The sequence below is a fragment of the Chelonia mydas genome, chromosome 7 (assembly GCF_015237465.2).
Source record: "Chelonia mydas isolate rCheMyd1 chromosome 7, rCheMyd1.pri.v2, whole genome shotgun sequence".
In the NCBI taxonomy this organism is placed as follows: Eukaryota; Metazoa; Chordata; order Testudines; family Cheloniidae; genus Chelonia; species Chelonia mydas.
Genome location: NC_057853.1, coordinates 26,222,694 through 26,238,423, shown reverse-complemented (window position 1 = coordinate 26,238,423; position 15,730 = coordinate 26,222,694). Strand labels below are relative to the sequence as shown.

At 37.8% G+C, this 15,730-nt stretch overlaps 1 protein-coding gene across 19 annotated transcripts in view; it reads right to left on the bottom strand.

Moving 5' to 3' along the window:
* The window catches only part of ERC2 (ELKS/RAB6-interacting/CAST family member 2), an 823,531-nt gene that overhangs the window by 60,139 nt on the left and 747,662 nt on the right, over positions 1 to 15,730 (bottom strand). For 18 of the 19 annotated variants that reach the window (XM_043551551.1, XM_043551549.1, XM_043551542.1 and 15 more), the window contains one exon: positions 10,121 to 10,310. In XM_043551551.1, the coding sequence (XP_043407486.1) occupies positions 10,254 to 10,310 (57 nt within the window). In that variant the 3' untranslated portion in view covers positions 10,121 to 10,253. Of the gene's footprint in view, positions 1 to 10,120; positions 10,311 to 15,730 lie in introns of those variants that run through there. The other variant, XM_043551545.1, reaches the window with a different exon arrangement.

Genomic DNA, 15,730 nt, shown 5'->3' with positions numbered 1-15,730 from the left:
TTTAACTGTTTGTGCCTAGATCATGAATTCATGACTGTGTAATTCATTTCCCTTTTCTAAGCATTCATTATTTTAGAGTTCTGCTTCTGTGAGAAAAAACAGATCTGTATAGAGATTTACCAGTATACCATTTAATTAGTATACAAAAAAACTAAAACTGCTGGAAATGCACAATGGTGGTTCAAGCTTGCCTGAATGTCAGCACAACAACCACCACCTGGAACCTAGAAAGCCTATATCTAATGGGTAGTGAAATATAGTTTACAGAAATGGATTCCTTATAGCAAATGTAGAATGACAATAAATATGTGGGATATGATTCCTTTATACAAAGTGCCTTATGTACTGTTTATTTCCCATCAAATAAATTTATTAGAGACTGTCATAAATATAAAAGGAAGGTAACCACCTTTCTGTATACAGTGCTATAAAATCCCTCCTGGCCAGAGGCAACATCCTGTTACCTGTAAAGGGTTAAGAAGCTCAGCTAACCTGGTTGGCACCTGACCCAAAGGACCAATAAGGGGACAAGACACTTTCAAATCTTGGAGGGGGGGGGGGGAGGCTTTTGTTTGTGCTCTTTGTTTACGTGGTGGTTCTCTCTTGGGACTGAGAGAGGCCAGACAGAAATCCATCTTCTCCAACCCATCCTAATCCAAGTCTCCAATATTGCAACCAGTATAGGTAAGCCAGGCAAGGTGGATTAGTTTATCTTTTGTTTTATGTGAATTTTCCCTGTGTTAAGAGGGAGGTTTATTCCTGTTTTCTGTAACTTTAAGGTTTTGCCCAGAGGGGGATCCTCTGTGTTTTGAATCTGAATACCCTGTAAAGTATTTTTACCTTTCTTTTTTTAATAAAATCCTTCTTTTAAGAACCTGACTGATTTTTCCATTGTTTCAAGATCCAGGGGTTTGGGTCTTTGATGATTTTGTAACCAATTGGTTAGGATATTATTCTCAAGCCTCCCCAGGAAAGGGGGTGTGTAGGGCTTGGGGGGATATTTTTGGGGGAAGACCTCTCCAAGTGGTCTTTTTCCTGTTCTTTGTTTAAAACACTTGGTGGTGGCGGCATACTGTTCAAGGACAAGGCAAAGTTTGTACCTTGGGGAAGTTTTTAACCTAAGCTGGTAAGAATAAGCTCAGGGGGTCTTTCATGTGGGTCCCCACATCTGTACCCTAGAGTTCAGAGTGGGGAAGGAACCCTGACAGAGATTCTTTAGGGAGTAACTGAGAAACTATTTACCTGCACCGGTCAACTGTGGAACAATTCTATCAGGTGAAGTATTTTTTCATATGCACCCTGAACCGTTTATTCATTGTTAGCTTTTCTTGCAGGTTACCCAATTTTTAAAAAAATATATTTAAAAATATGCCACATTTTAAGATGTATTTGTCTGCAATTAACATTTGGTTTACTTCTCCCTGTTTCCCTCCCCAAATAGCTCAATGCTACATAATTAATACTTCTGAACCAAGAATAAAGCAAATTATTGTTTTCTGGTAACTAAAGGAGTAAAATACACCTAAAAAGAAATAAAAGTAACATATCATTAGCACACACGAGTTAAGATATATACAAACTGAAATGATGTTTTAGCTTCATATAAAAATAATATTTGGAGCTCAAAGTCCAAAATTTACCTAAGTACATTATTAATTTAAGTCCTCACAGCACCTTCAACCCACAGTGGGTTAAGTAGGAATGCACTTAGTACCTAACTGAGGTACTTGGGTTGAATTGTTAATTCACTGCAACTGGAGGCCAGTTTCTAGTGCGTTTAAAATGATAAAATAAAGGGTTCCCAGAGTTAAAAGGCCTGCAGTTTCGTGATGGGCCTCGGGCTCATGGGATAGGGTGAGGCCGTCGTGGGCCAGGGTCAAATCTTGCGGCCATTACAAGTCAAGGTCCCAACCGTTCTGCATCCTCTGTCCCCCTCACAGGAGGGAGGGTGCTTGGACTCAGAGAGAGCTGAGTACAGTGGGGAAGGCTGAGGAGAACATACCTCGAGTTATGGGTTACATGATAAGTAGCCCTGTAATCCCTGCACTGAAACCAATTAAATGCCTGGCGTGGAAGAGTATGGGCGATGGGCAAGTAGTGCCCCTCCCCTGTTCTAAAGTTTAAAAAAAGTTACAGCCTGCCGCTTAATTCTATGCATGTGTCTGTCCTCAATTTGCTGCTGTGTCTGCATCAAATGGCTACAGCTAGGAATGTCAAACTTTGTTTTGCAGATCTCATTGAAAAAGTCTGCTTGAAGAAAACTTTGAAGAAAATCAATTCAGCAGCTTTGAAGTTGCGGGTTAAAAACTAAAATTTTGTGCATAACTTTTCTTGTATTTTTCTACTCTTTTAAAATACATGTATTAAGGATACTGCATTACCGAAATCAGCAGAGGCTGAAAGTGTATCTACAGGGCAAGGAATTTATTAATGCTCTAGGCCAAAAAGCTCTGTATTAAGGAATTTAAAGGATTAATTAAGGATTGCTCTATCTACTGGAGCCAGGAACCGGGGAGTTGTATAGGCTCTGCAGAGGAGAGAGTTATTGGGCTATGGAGCCTTTAGTGTAGATATTTTACTAAAGTGTTTTAAACAGGTTGATTTACATAACGTATTTCAGCATAGGGATAGCACCAAAGTTTAGGTGTAAACTGAATAGCTCAGTTTCAAACAACTTTCAAACTCTACAAACTGATTGCACTGGACCAGGGTATACACAAGTTCTGTGGGCAAAGCATTTCTTTTTTTCATATTTCTTTTTCAAAACCATGAAAGTTTAAAACAAAACAAAACAGATTAATTCAATGTTAAGGTTCAGAAATCAAGACCTCAAAAGTCAGGAAATTCCCGGCATGATTAAAATTAATCTGATAACTGTAACATGACCATGCTATCAGTATGTCACATTTTGCAGTTTTATTTTCCTTGTTAAGTGAAAACCCAAATTAATATTGTCTGCTACTAATGTATACCATAAAATAAGTAGGATGTGCTCTGTGTCTAAATTAATGTTGTCAGAGCAACCTTAGCTTTCAGAAATTCCCAATTTTTGAGACTTAAACTTCACATGCCATTAACACAAGTTCATTATTTTTAGTGATGTATGTTTTTATTTATATTGTACAATGCATAGGTGTGGCTTTATGCATTTAGGCCTTGGTCCTGAACTACTAAAGTCAATGGGAGCTTTGCCATTGACTTCCATGAGGATACGGTTCAACATTTAAGGAGCTAACAGTAACCACTGCACCTTGTTGCAGATGTGCTGTTATTCTCTCATCCTCTGGAAAGGGTGGATATCTCTAGCTGTGCACGTTTTCCCCTCTTTATGTTGCAGAACCCCACAAAGGGGCAGGTATGGCCAGAGTCAGTAGAATTAACACAGTATCCCATTAATTCCTATATTACCATGTGAAACAGAAATAGCTGGAAGAAAAATTTAGAGTGTAAGTTATTATTAACTTTGCTAAAGCAGCATGCACTTTTGTGCCGCCTCAGGTATTCAGTGAATAGATATAACCATTATCAAAATAAAGGGTAGACACTGTACTCCTTTTAATGTAAATTATTTGGTTTTGTAAAGTTAAATGGAGGAGATTCACGTTAATTAATTAATTGTTTATGTGTAATGCATTACACATACATTACAATTATATTTTGTTTCTTGCATTGTATGATTTTGCCTTGTAAACAGTGTCCATATGTGCTATATTTATAATTGTCTTTGTTTTAAAAGACTCATTTATAATTAAATATATTCTATGTTTGACCATATTTAAAAGGCATATTACAGACAAGAGGATCGAGACATTACAGAAGGGGCTGATCTAACCACATTAAGTGGGTACGCAGAAAATCGTTTAAACCAGACTCCAAAATATAACAAAAACCTTGTCTCATTCCAAGACAAGCCTGGATGGACTGTACCACTGGTTGTAACCTAGACTGTCCCTCCGAATTTCATATCATATGTATCATACAGACACAGTATTGAGGCATCTGGGAGAGGGTGACAGCAACAAATGTCCATGTGACAAAATCGTGCAAACTTTCATTCATAATTTTGCAATGCATAAAGGTCACCGTATATACCACCACTGGGCTATACATATAAATCTATATAAGTACACTTTTAATCAAAATTTTACAATATGCAACTTGTTTGGTATATTTTTTGCAACTATCCATCACAGAAGTATCTTTCACATTATGCATAGGGTTTTTTTAGCACAGTCATAAATGTATGTCCAATTCATGCTATTACCAGTTAGGAATAAAATCATTGTGCTTTCAAGTAAGAAAATTACTAGGGAGTCTGTTCTGTATTTGTAAGCAAAAATGAGGCACGTTGAATGAAGAAGGAGAATTAAACTAGCCCCAGATATGGCTGAACACTGGCCATGTGTTTCTGAAGCGGGTATCCGCAAACCCCTCCCCACAGAGTCTTTATAGCCAGATCTGTAGACATATAAATGTGAAAATCAAGACATAATCTGGTCAAGAATTTGCTGCTATACAGCACATGGAAATCCATCCATTTTTTAGCTTAAGCATTTTTTTTCTAAAGGGCAGCATTTGGCCTTTGAATAAAATATTTTAAAAGACACTCCCAGCCCCCAATTTATACTGAAAGCTTATTCTATGCTTGAGATCCTATATTTACTTAGTTCAAATATTTATGGGTGTGATGTATATACAGTATTGAACAAAACAGAAACCAGATTCATTCCTTAATGAGTGAGAAGGAATAGAGTTCATATGGGGTGGCTAAATATACCATAGTGTTAAAAAATTGCCAGTTGTTCTTTAAACCAGCAACTCCAAGACATTTTAAGTTCTCCCAGTTATTGAACAGAATAACAAAAACAAAAGAAAGTGGCATTAGTTTTTCTTCTATATTATCCAATTTTTAAGACAATGGTTAGAATGTTCAAAAATGTGTTTGAATTTATTCAGCTGTTCTCATAGTTTCATATTTCCTGAGTGGCTGCTACACTGTATATGTTCCTATATGAGTGGGTTGAAGCTATCTGACAGGCTGGTTAAAGTTATTAGTCCAGCATCTGAATGCTTGTTCAAATCCTCAGTCATCATTTATTGACAAGCTGGTAAATTCAGATTGACATCTCCATTTTTTTTTAACAAAAGAGTTGCTGGTATTTTAAAGGCCAATACATGAACAGATTGCTTTTCCTCTAGAAATGTACATAAACTAAAAATGGTGTTAAGTCTTTAAAATACAAGCATTCAGGGGATGGGTAATGGGATACACAGCGCCTTTCAACTCTACTTCATAGGTGTAAATACAGCTCAAGTTGATCATGACCAAAAATCATTATCATCTTATAGATGTTTGTTAGCCTATCCAAAAGATATGGTGGATTCAATCTGCTTTCTAGTGGACAAATGACCACATCAAAACCACCATCACATCTGGCACCCTCACTGGTCATCTCCATAGAATGACTAAGTACTGAAAGGGCCTAGAAATAAGCCTGACTATAGTAGCTTCATACATCACTTCAACCATCAATGCCACATATTCAACTTAATTCTTTTGTAGAAGATTGTCATCTTCAGGTATATAAAGAACAGGATAGAAAATAATATGGAAAATGTTATAATATCATTAAATAAACTGATGATATACCTCAAGTGGAATATTGAGTTCAGTTCTGGTTACCCCACCTAAAAAAGATACAGCAGAAACAGAAGAGGTCCAGAGAAAGTCGACAAAAATGATCCGACGCATGGAAAGACTTCCATATGAAGGGACTGTTTAGTTTACAGGAGATATGAATAAGAATGGCCTGGAAGAGGTGTATAAAATGATGAATGTTATAAATTGTGGGTTCTTAACCTAGGGCTCGTGACCTCCAAGAACAGTTGCAAACAGGTTCCAGAGGGTTGTGAATATCCTCCTTTCCTTTATAGCTAAATTAAAGGGAATAGGGCAATGTGGGGGTCCTGACACCTTTTTCTGTTGTAACAAGGGGTCAGAGCATGGAAAATTTGGGAACCACTGGTGTAGAATGCTGTTATTTAATCTCTCTTTATAGAAGAATGAGGGCATATCCAATTAAATTGAAAGGCAATAAATTTTAAACTGGTAAAAGGAAATACATATAAGCATCAGGCGCCATATTAACATTCTTTCACTGAATGTCGCTAAAATGGGTATCTTCCTACTGTTCTTTAGAAGAGAAACACCTCTATTGGAGCTTTTAGCTAATCTATATCTTTTACCCATTATATCCATAATCTTGGAGTCATTCTTGATCCCACGCTCATTATAAGTTCTCATAGTGCTATACTGCAAGCCTGCCTATCATTTCCACAACACAGCCGCCCATTGGCTACGGTCTTGATACTCACTCTGGTTTCTCATTTATCACATCATAGAATCACAGAAGAATCATAGAAGATTAGGGTTGGAAGAGACCTCAGGAGGTCATCTAGTCCAACCCCCTGCTCAAAGCAGGACCAACCTCACTAAACCATCCCAGCCAGAACTTTGTCAAGCCGGGCCTTAAAAACCTCTAAGGATGGAGATTCCACCACCTCCCTACGTAACCCATTCCACTGCTTCACCACCCTCCTAGTGAAATAGTTTTTCCTAATATCCAACCTAGACCTCCCCCACTGCAACTTGATACCATTGCTCCTTCTTCTGTCATCTGCCACCACTGAGAACAGCCGAGCTCCATCCTCTTTGGAACCCCCCTTCAGGTAGTTGAAGGCTGCTATCAAATCCCCCCTCTCTCTTCTCTTCTGCAGACTAAATAAGTGCATTTCCCTCAGCCTCGCCTCATAAGTCATGTGCCCCAGCCCCCTAATCATTTTAGTTGATTACTGTACCTCCCTCCCTCTACGGTTTCCCAAAGTCATGAATACCCAACCACCAGTCTTTCTAGAACATTGTAATAAGTGTGACCACTCATAGGTAAAAACACAACCATAACACACCCATCCTGAAAGACTTCCACTGGCCTCCAAAAAACCCCCCATCCATTAAGAAATTGCTCTCATCTTCAATGATTTTCATAGCTATGGTCCTACCAATTTCTCTCTGAACTCCCAATTACTCTGTCAACTCAATCATCCTTTCAGACCCCCCAATCTCTATCTTCCTGTTTGAAGGCAATTTTTTTTTGACACTGCACTAGCTATCACAAACAGTGTATTCACTATCTAGCTAGTTATATCATATTCACCACTTTGGTACCACTCTCTACTTCATTGACATAATTGTTTTGGAAATGCAGCTCAAAACCTACCTCTTCTTTGCAGTGTTCAACAATCATCCTACTAGTTAGATCCATGTACTGGCACATGTTCCCATCACTTCATTACACTTCCTGTGTACTGCCCCCACCTATGTAAACTAATTATAGTACTGACTTATACCACCTATTGTTGTATTTGCTGTGCACTATGAAATACATTGCTTATGAAAGATATGTAGCAATATTACTCTGTAGGCATTGTAAAGAGATGGTCCTTCCAATGAAAATTTAAGGCAGAGTGACAGAACTGAGTGGGGAACCATGCACTGCTGCCAAATGTGCTCTATCTGTCTTGTGGAGAAATAAAGGACCTCAGTTTCAACAGTGATGAAATTATCATCTTTCCCAAAAGTATCCTACTTTTTTTTGCACAGAAGTATCCTACTTCTACCACCCCTGCTCATACTGATTGCTTCCTTACTCTGTGAGTAGCCTCGCTGCAATCAATAGGGATACTTGTCGAGCAAGGTACTAATTAACATAAGCATGAGTGACAGAAACTGACCCTTTTTGAAAAAGGGCTCTGTGTATTTAATTTTCTGTTTCTGTTTTATATTTTACCAGTTTATGTGGCATTTAAAGGGCCAGTTCACAATATAGCAATTTCAGATACCAAATTAAGTGGTATATCTACTGGATGCAAAGTAACAAAAATATTGCACATCGCTTGTTTTCTTGAAGTATTTGGAGCAGACATACAAAAGTAACAAAAGGACTGCCAAGCAAATCTACAGTTCTAGTGTTATACCCGCTACATCCCTCAAGAGACTTTAAAAATATTTCTCAGCTGTCATTATGAAAACTAACATTTTAGTGCAACCAAAAAAAAAAAATCTGGCCTGATATTGCAGACTGTTACTCACATGAGTGCACACATTTAAGTCAGTGAGGTCTACTTGCATAAGTCAGGACTACATGTGTGATTAAGCATCTGCAGGTCTGGGCTCAATGGTAGCATAAATAATGAAAACATATATTATCTAATCAGAAATATTGATTAAATATTCAAATTGATTTGATAATGCTAGTGATCTAGTCAAGTTTTCTAGGTTCATATTTAACGCTTACTGATCCATTAAGTTGTATCAAAAACATTAACATTTAAATAGATTGAACTGCCTTCAGAGCTGGGCACCCAGCCAGCAGCCACCACTCTCTGGCTGCCTGGCTCTGAAGGCAGTGCTGCGCAGCAGCTCCTAAGTAAGGGTGACAATACCACTACCCCCCTACAATAGCCTTGCGACCCCCTTTTGTGTCAGGACCCCCGGTTTGAGTAACACTGGTCTCTCTCATGAAATCTGTGAGTAAAAGTACACAAAAGACCATATTTCACGGTCCGTGACATGTTTTTCACGGCCGTGAATTTGGTAGGGCCCTAGTAATAAACATGATTAATAATAACATTAAATGAATGAGAATTATCTAAAATCTCATACACCTTTTATTTATTTTTTACTACTAAATTGGAAATGGAGAACATTAATAAAATAGAAATAGACCAGAAACCTGAAGGTTTCATCTAGAGTAATTTTATATTATAACCGAACAACACAAGAACATATGATAAAGGAGTATTCTCAGGTTAAAAATAATATTAAAAAACAAACAAATTTCTTTACTGTGTTACTAATGTTGCCTTGGATTGTTACATTTGAAATAATTTTTAAATCTAACCTTTCAAGATTTATATTTGTTTAGTCTTTGCATTTCATTTCACAAACATAATAAAAATTGACTCATCACTTTCAGTATCTGGTTCTTGGTTACAAATATTTTTACTTTCAGGTTCTCGTTCACTAGCACAACATTGCAATCTGTGGGTTGCAAATCCTGCAGGAGAATGTTTAAATCCAAACAAAAACTGTTTACATTGAAATTTCCACTCTAACAATTTCATGAAAACATTTCTGTTTTTGCTAAACCTTCTTGGTACAATATCTACACTCTCGGCCTAAACCTATATATCAGTGTCACTTTCAATAATATCTCATGAATGGAAATGTACTGCAAATACTGTTATATCAAGACAGTTCAGTTACACAACAGATCTAAAATGGCTTCAGCATATTTACTCTATCACACCATATGTGAGGCTGTGGTCTCCACAACAAAACCTTTACACACTGAAGTCATTATCTCTATGAAGTCTGCAACTGGCATTTAAAACTTATTGATGGCCTGGGTATTGGTGGCTCAGTAGGCAGCCCTCTTGCCTGAGGCCCACAAGGTCACCGGTTCACATTCTGCTTAGGAAAAAAGCTGGACATATTCCAGAATTGTGTGTGGGCTGTGCTAGGCTCCTGGAGGGGAAGTCCTTAGGATAGTAAGTGAAACCCTGTCTGTTTTGTGCATATCAAGGTTCTCATGGTAATGGAAGAGGAAGAATGGGTAAGAAATGTAAGTTTAATATGCCTGGAGCAAATGAGTGTACGTGTTGAAGATCCTGCATTCAACTATGTAAGCACAGAATGGTAGAAGAATAACATAACCTCCATATTTTTGGACTTCTTCACAAATCATTTCTGACTTTGTATTAGGCATGTTTGCAAGAGACATGTTCAAAGACACCACTAAACATGATCATCATTAACTGATTTCTTTATACTTGCTGGACTGACCTGGGATTCAGTTTCACACTTTGGGCCTGTGAAAAATGTATGCATAATTTTGGTAAGTAGGACGTTTAATCAAGAAATTTTTAAGATGGTAAAAACTTGTCACATACTGCAATCTGTCTGATGACATTACAATATGCATCAAGGAAAAATCTTCAGCAAATATTAAAATCAGTACTGGCAACTGATTTAGAAAACAATATAAAATTAAGATTCAACCTGCTCTGGTGTTAATCTTTGATATGTGGTTATCCCAGATGTCTCTCTCCTCCTCCTCCTCTTTATAGACAGGTAAAGATGGATCTCTTGAAGGAACTGGGGATCACACTCTAGGCAAAGGTTGGACAGGTGATCAATGTACAGCGTGAGATTTGCCATGGCTATGTGCCTCCAACAGTGACTGGATCATCTAGTTTAAAAAGACAACACATTCAAAATTGTAATATTTTATTTAAAACATGCATAAGGGAAAAACAAGTATGGGGAGAAATAGTGTATTTGAAGAACCAGAAAAATATCCGGATGACCAAACTTGTCATATTGTAAATTAGCCCATTTCATTTATTTCCCTTTTTAATACTCTGTTGCCTTAATGATTTAACTCAAGAGTCAGGATTTATTGGCCAGCATCCCAATCCCACTGATTGGATGTGTCCAACAATTGTCAACAAGGTGCTAAATTGTTCTTGTCATCTTTAGTTTCCTGCTTGTATCTCTTCAATGACATCTGATGCAACTCTGAAAAGTGGCATGCATCACCAGTACCATGAAAAATCAGGGCTTGATTCATTGAGTTAAATGGGCTTTGCATCAGGACTTTAGTAAATAAAATGAGATTTCACTCAGCAATGCCCTAGAAGGCGACTCTAAATCCAGTCTCATAAGAGTGCAATACATTGATTCTGTCAGCTGGCAACTCCAACTCTGGTATAGTAAATAACTGCCTTTTTTTTTAACATGGGAAAACCAAATAACTGTTAATTACCTGGATCCTTAGGTTTAGCTTTGGCCAATGTTCATTTTCTAGATGGAAAAACTATGATGTATTTAAGCAACAGCTTTTGCACAATTAAAAGGGATCATGAATGATCAGCATCACAAAATCTTTAGGGTATCACCAAATTCCTGAGTAAGTGATAAGATTCACCCCGAAAAAAAAAAAGACAGCATTACTTATATTTTAGAAAAAAGAACTTAATATAATCCTGCTGCAAATCAGCAAATGTTCTAAGGTAAAACAAATTCATTTTTTCTCTAATATATAACAAGAAGCCATTTCATAGAGGAGTGAAGGATATCCTCTTAACCTGTGATAACAAATTTGTTTGTTTTTTTCTCTTCTTAGTAAGAAAGCAATTAGATTTTTCCAATAAAAATATCCTTGTGCATATATAAACACTACTGGTAATCACGTAATTACCTTACCCAATCAAATTAAATTGCTGTCAGTTGAGTTCCCACTGCTGATTAACTTTCGTATACTTTAAATCTAAATGAAGTCTTTGGTAAAGTGCACTTAGCCATTTACAAAGGTGTCTCTATGATTCTACAAGGCATAACAGCAATATATTATTTGCCATAATCATCCAATGTTCAAGGTCAAGGATAGCTCATACTGAACCCCTTTTATAAAACCTTAAAGAAACACAGAATTAAACTATGTTGCTTATTTTTGTGTTCTTTGCCATAACTTCTAAATGTAATAGTAACCTTTGACCCCCACACATTAAACACTGCAATTATGTAATTAAAACTAATTATGTAATTTATCTTACATATTTTTATCCTACAGGAGGCAGGTCAATTACTTCACTTGTTGACCTTAGAAGATTTCACAATTTGAAGCGTAACAACAAGGCTTTAAATTAATTTTAAAGTACAAGTAGAAAAGAACAGTACATCTACAAAACGTACCAAATGAATATTATGGAAGCACTTACAAATCCTTATACTTTATATTTTGTAAAATAAATCTCTTGATGATTATTCCATTCCCTTATGTATCTTCCATAATTAGAAACATTAACATATTATTTATGGACAAATCTTACATACAGTACCTGCCAACTGTAATTGCCTGTGGCCAAACTGTGTAGGGGGTTCCATATTTCCCTTCCTTCTAATCTGTCCTAATTTCCCCTCTTCTCATACTCTCTTCTCCCTACCGTTTTCCTTTAGTCTGCTCTGCATTTCTTTCTCTTCTCTCTTTTCCACTTATACTCTCATGCCTTTTTCTTTCCCTTTTTGTCTTCTTTGTTCTACCTTCTGTATCCCATCACCATCAGCAAAACCTGTTAGTAGGTGAAATATTCTCTCAGTGCCGTAGCTGTACTACTGGTCTGTTCTCATCCCCACCCGCAATGCTGCGCTGCCATTTCACATCAGCTAATGACCACCCTGCACCTTTAACCAGGGGTGGGGGGGAGGGGGATTTGGCTGGCTGGCTGGCTGGCTGAATGAAGGGAACCGTGCTTTATGGCTTGTGGGGGAGGAGATAAAAACTGCTGCAAAAGGGTCAGTATGGTTGCTGACTCATCTCCTGGGAATGAGGGGCTTAAAAGGGGCAGACCTGTGCCTTAACCTTCCCTTTTTCGTGGTGCAGGCTGAGGCGGCACAGACCCTTCCTCCCCTTTAGGTGGTAAAATACTAGGTTTGGTCTAGACCTGCTGTGGGCATTACGCTAGCCGCCCCTTTGTTGAGAGGGGCTGGGACGGAATTTTTCCCTTGCTACCATATTGGCCTAGGTGGAATTGGGTTTTTTTGCCTTCCCCACAGCAGGTTCAGGTGGGCTCTGTTCATGCATGGCATGAAGGGCGGTAGGCCATATGTCACAACTCATTATTTAAGTGTAGGGCAGATGTCCAGTGCAGGTACTCCATAGGGAAGGCAACCAGTGACCAGATAAATGGCTTGGAAAAGGACTTAAAAGAGGTGTTTGGTAAAGGAGCAAATAAGGGGTGGTTGGGGACTCCTATGATTGATACGGCAGGCAGCCAACCCCCATTATTATAGCCCACCTTAATTCTCCTAGGAGGGTGGGGGGTGGATGGTAAGGTTCCAGCAATGGATTTGCCAGAGGGACCTGGATGGAAAAAGAGGGGGAGCCGGGGAAGCCCCTGGGTATGGCAAGGTCCCAGCAATGGATTTGCTGGAGGGACCTGAATGGAAAAACAGGGGGAGCTGGCAAAAGCCCCCCCACCCTGGGTAATTATGGAATAAACATTGGGGTTACCTGCACTGTACACTTTTATCTGCGGGGTAGTCCCAGACATCTAATAATACAGGTGCGGCCTCATTAAACCCATGTCAAATGTCTGCTGTCCTTCTTTTGGTATAGCCAGACAATTGGAGTGGCTTCTGGTAGTAGTGAGTCAGCAAAGGGAAGGAGTAGTGGATTAGAGGCAATCACAGTGAAAGCAAGAAAACATGGTACAGTTTAAAAGTGAGCCTCTCAAATGTACCATATTTTCCAGCTTGAGAAATTTGGTACAACTGAAATACATACAACTAAATTATTCAGTGTGTATCATTTCTTTAATACCATCTTTAACCTTTTAGAGAAGTACACACAGGTAAAGTAAACACACAGCATTATAAGTTTTTAAAAAATTACATTTAAGGCACATACAGTACCTCTTGATGCATGAGGAAATCCTCATTTTTGTGGTATGGTAAAATGATGATGATCATCATCATAAATCAACCATTTTTAACTTTTCAGTAAACTAATTCCTATGTAATTTTGGTCAAAACTGTCTCTCAACAGAGAAAGGCCAACTGACAAAGTAAGCAGGCATGTATGCCTGTATGCTCTAGCTCATTAAGGGCCAGACTGTGATTCCCTTACTCAAGGAATAGTACCTTACATCACAAGTAGTCTCTCTGAATTCAGTAGAGTTAATTGTAGAGCAAAGCACTAGACAATCTGTCCCTAAATTTGCTCTGTTTACGTTTTGCTATGTATGGGGATCAATTTATACTTTTACAGAAACCAGTTACTGGCAAATTCAAGGTAGCTATAAGTCTTTGCCATATGCCAAAAAGTAAAGCAAAGATGGCTAAAACTGATTTCCTTACAGAAGCATTTTTGGTCATGCATCAGTTATATCAGACACACCATCTTCCTTTGTATTCTCACCTTAGAAGAGGCTGACCACAGTGAAAGAACTAATGAAGGCTGCGTACAGACAGGTTGGACGGATATCAGTTAACCTTTGACATAATAGGAACCAAGATCAATGAACTCAGAATAGAGAGTTATAACAGGAAAAAACAACTTAAGAAGATAGCAAACCTGACTTCAGCAGGAAATCATGAACTGTAGCTGATTTATATAATATTAAAGTACCATAAAACTTTTGGACAACAGATCAAAGGAGAATATATATAAATATATATTCTACCCAGGGGAGTTGAGGAGACTGTTCCTTATGCTTTCCTTTGAGGAAAAGGTCCCTTCTGTTTTGAAAAAGAACATTAAAACTCTGAAATCAATATATGTTGTCCCAGCTTAGAGAACCTCACATGGAAGAAAAAGAATTTGCAAATGAGACCAAATATGGTGCTATTGAAAAATACTGGATTAGAGGAATTGGGACAGAATCCTACAATTGGCCAAATAGCAGCAGGAGATCAGCTTCTAAAACAGCAGGATTCAGTTCTTTCCAGACGTGAGTGACATAATACAGGCAAAACAAGGGCACTTTTAGCTGATAGATGTATGCTTTGGAAAAAGAAACTGATGTAGAACTTACGGGTGATTTCTCTAAACCCAATATACATTTTGGAAGATTATGTTGTATATGGATAACACGGCATTACATTTTTAAGACAGGAACAAAGAAGAATCATCTCAATGTGGGATACGTATGACTATATTCTGAAACTGCTGCATCAGAGGGATAAAGCCAAACACATTTTTGATACTTTGGCTGCTGTAGAAGCATGTCTTCAATCTTTTGCTGGACAATTCCCTGTCTATTAATTTGAATATATATGCAAATATTAGTCCAAAATGGCTGAGTTATCTGGAATGAATCAGTAACAGAGTGTCTATGTAACTTTTACTGATTATTCATGTATTTTGTGTTATAGTATTCATGGAAATGAACATTTAAAGGTTCTGCAGGGAACAGTTTTGCGTTTGCAGAAAGATGAACTGGATAATCTTACAGCTCTTAGATACCACAATAAAAGGTGTTATATGAAAACAGAAGATCAATAGACAGATATTTTCCATTTCCAACTATGATTCTATGAAATTTTACTTTTCTTATAAACTCCTATTTTCTCAGAATGTTCCGTTTGGGGGCTGAGATTCCACATGCTTTGTCTCGTGCCAAATGTAATATTTTTGGGAAAAGCTTGAAGAAAATCCATTTAGATGTTTTTGAACTAGGTAACAGAGAAAATTCTGCTTACAAATTTCAAATGGTTTCCCCCACTCACAAATAACTCAAAAGTGACTATTTTAAAGTATTTTACAACTTGAAGTAAATGTCTCTAGTTCTCAAGTAATAGGTACTTAAGTAAGTTTGGAAAAATTATCATTCCCTCCATAGGCAGAAGGATCCCAGGGATCCCAGCACAGGCCATAGCTACTTCTACATCATCATCCACCCCTTCTCTGGTTGTCTGGAACACTGCAAGATGCAAGATTTCAGGATGAGAGGGTTGGTGGAAGAGCTACAGAGATGGCATCATCTGTGGTTCTGTTTAATCCTTGTTAGCATTAAGTTACCCAATTTTCTTCTCCACAGTTTGGAAACCACCCTTAAGTAGTTCCCATGGTAAATGGATTGAACATAAACCATGCTAAAAGGGAGAAGG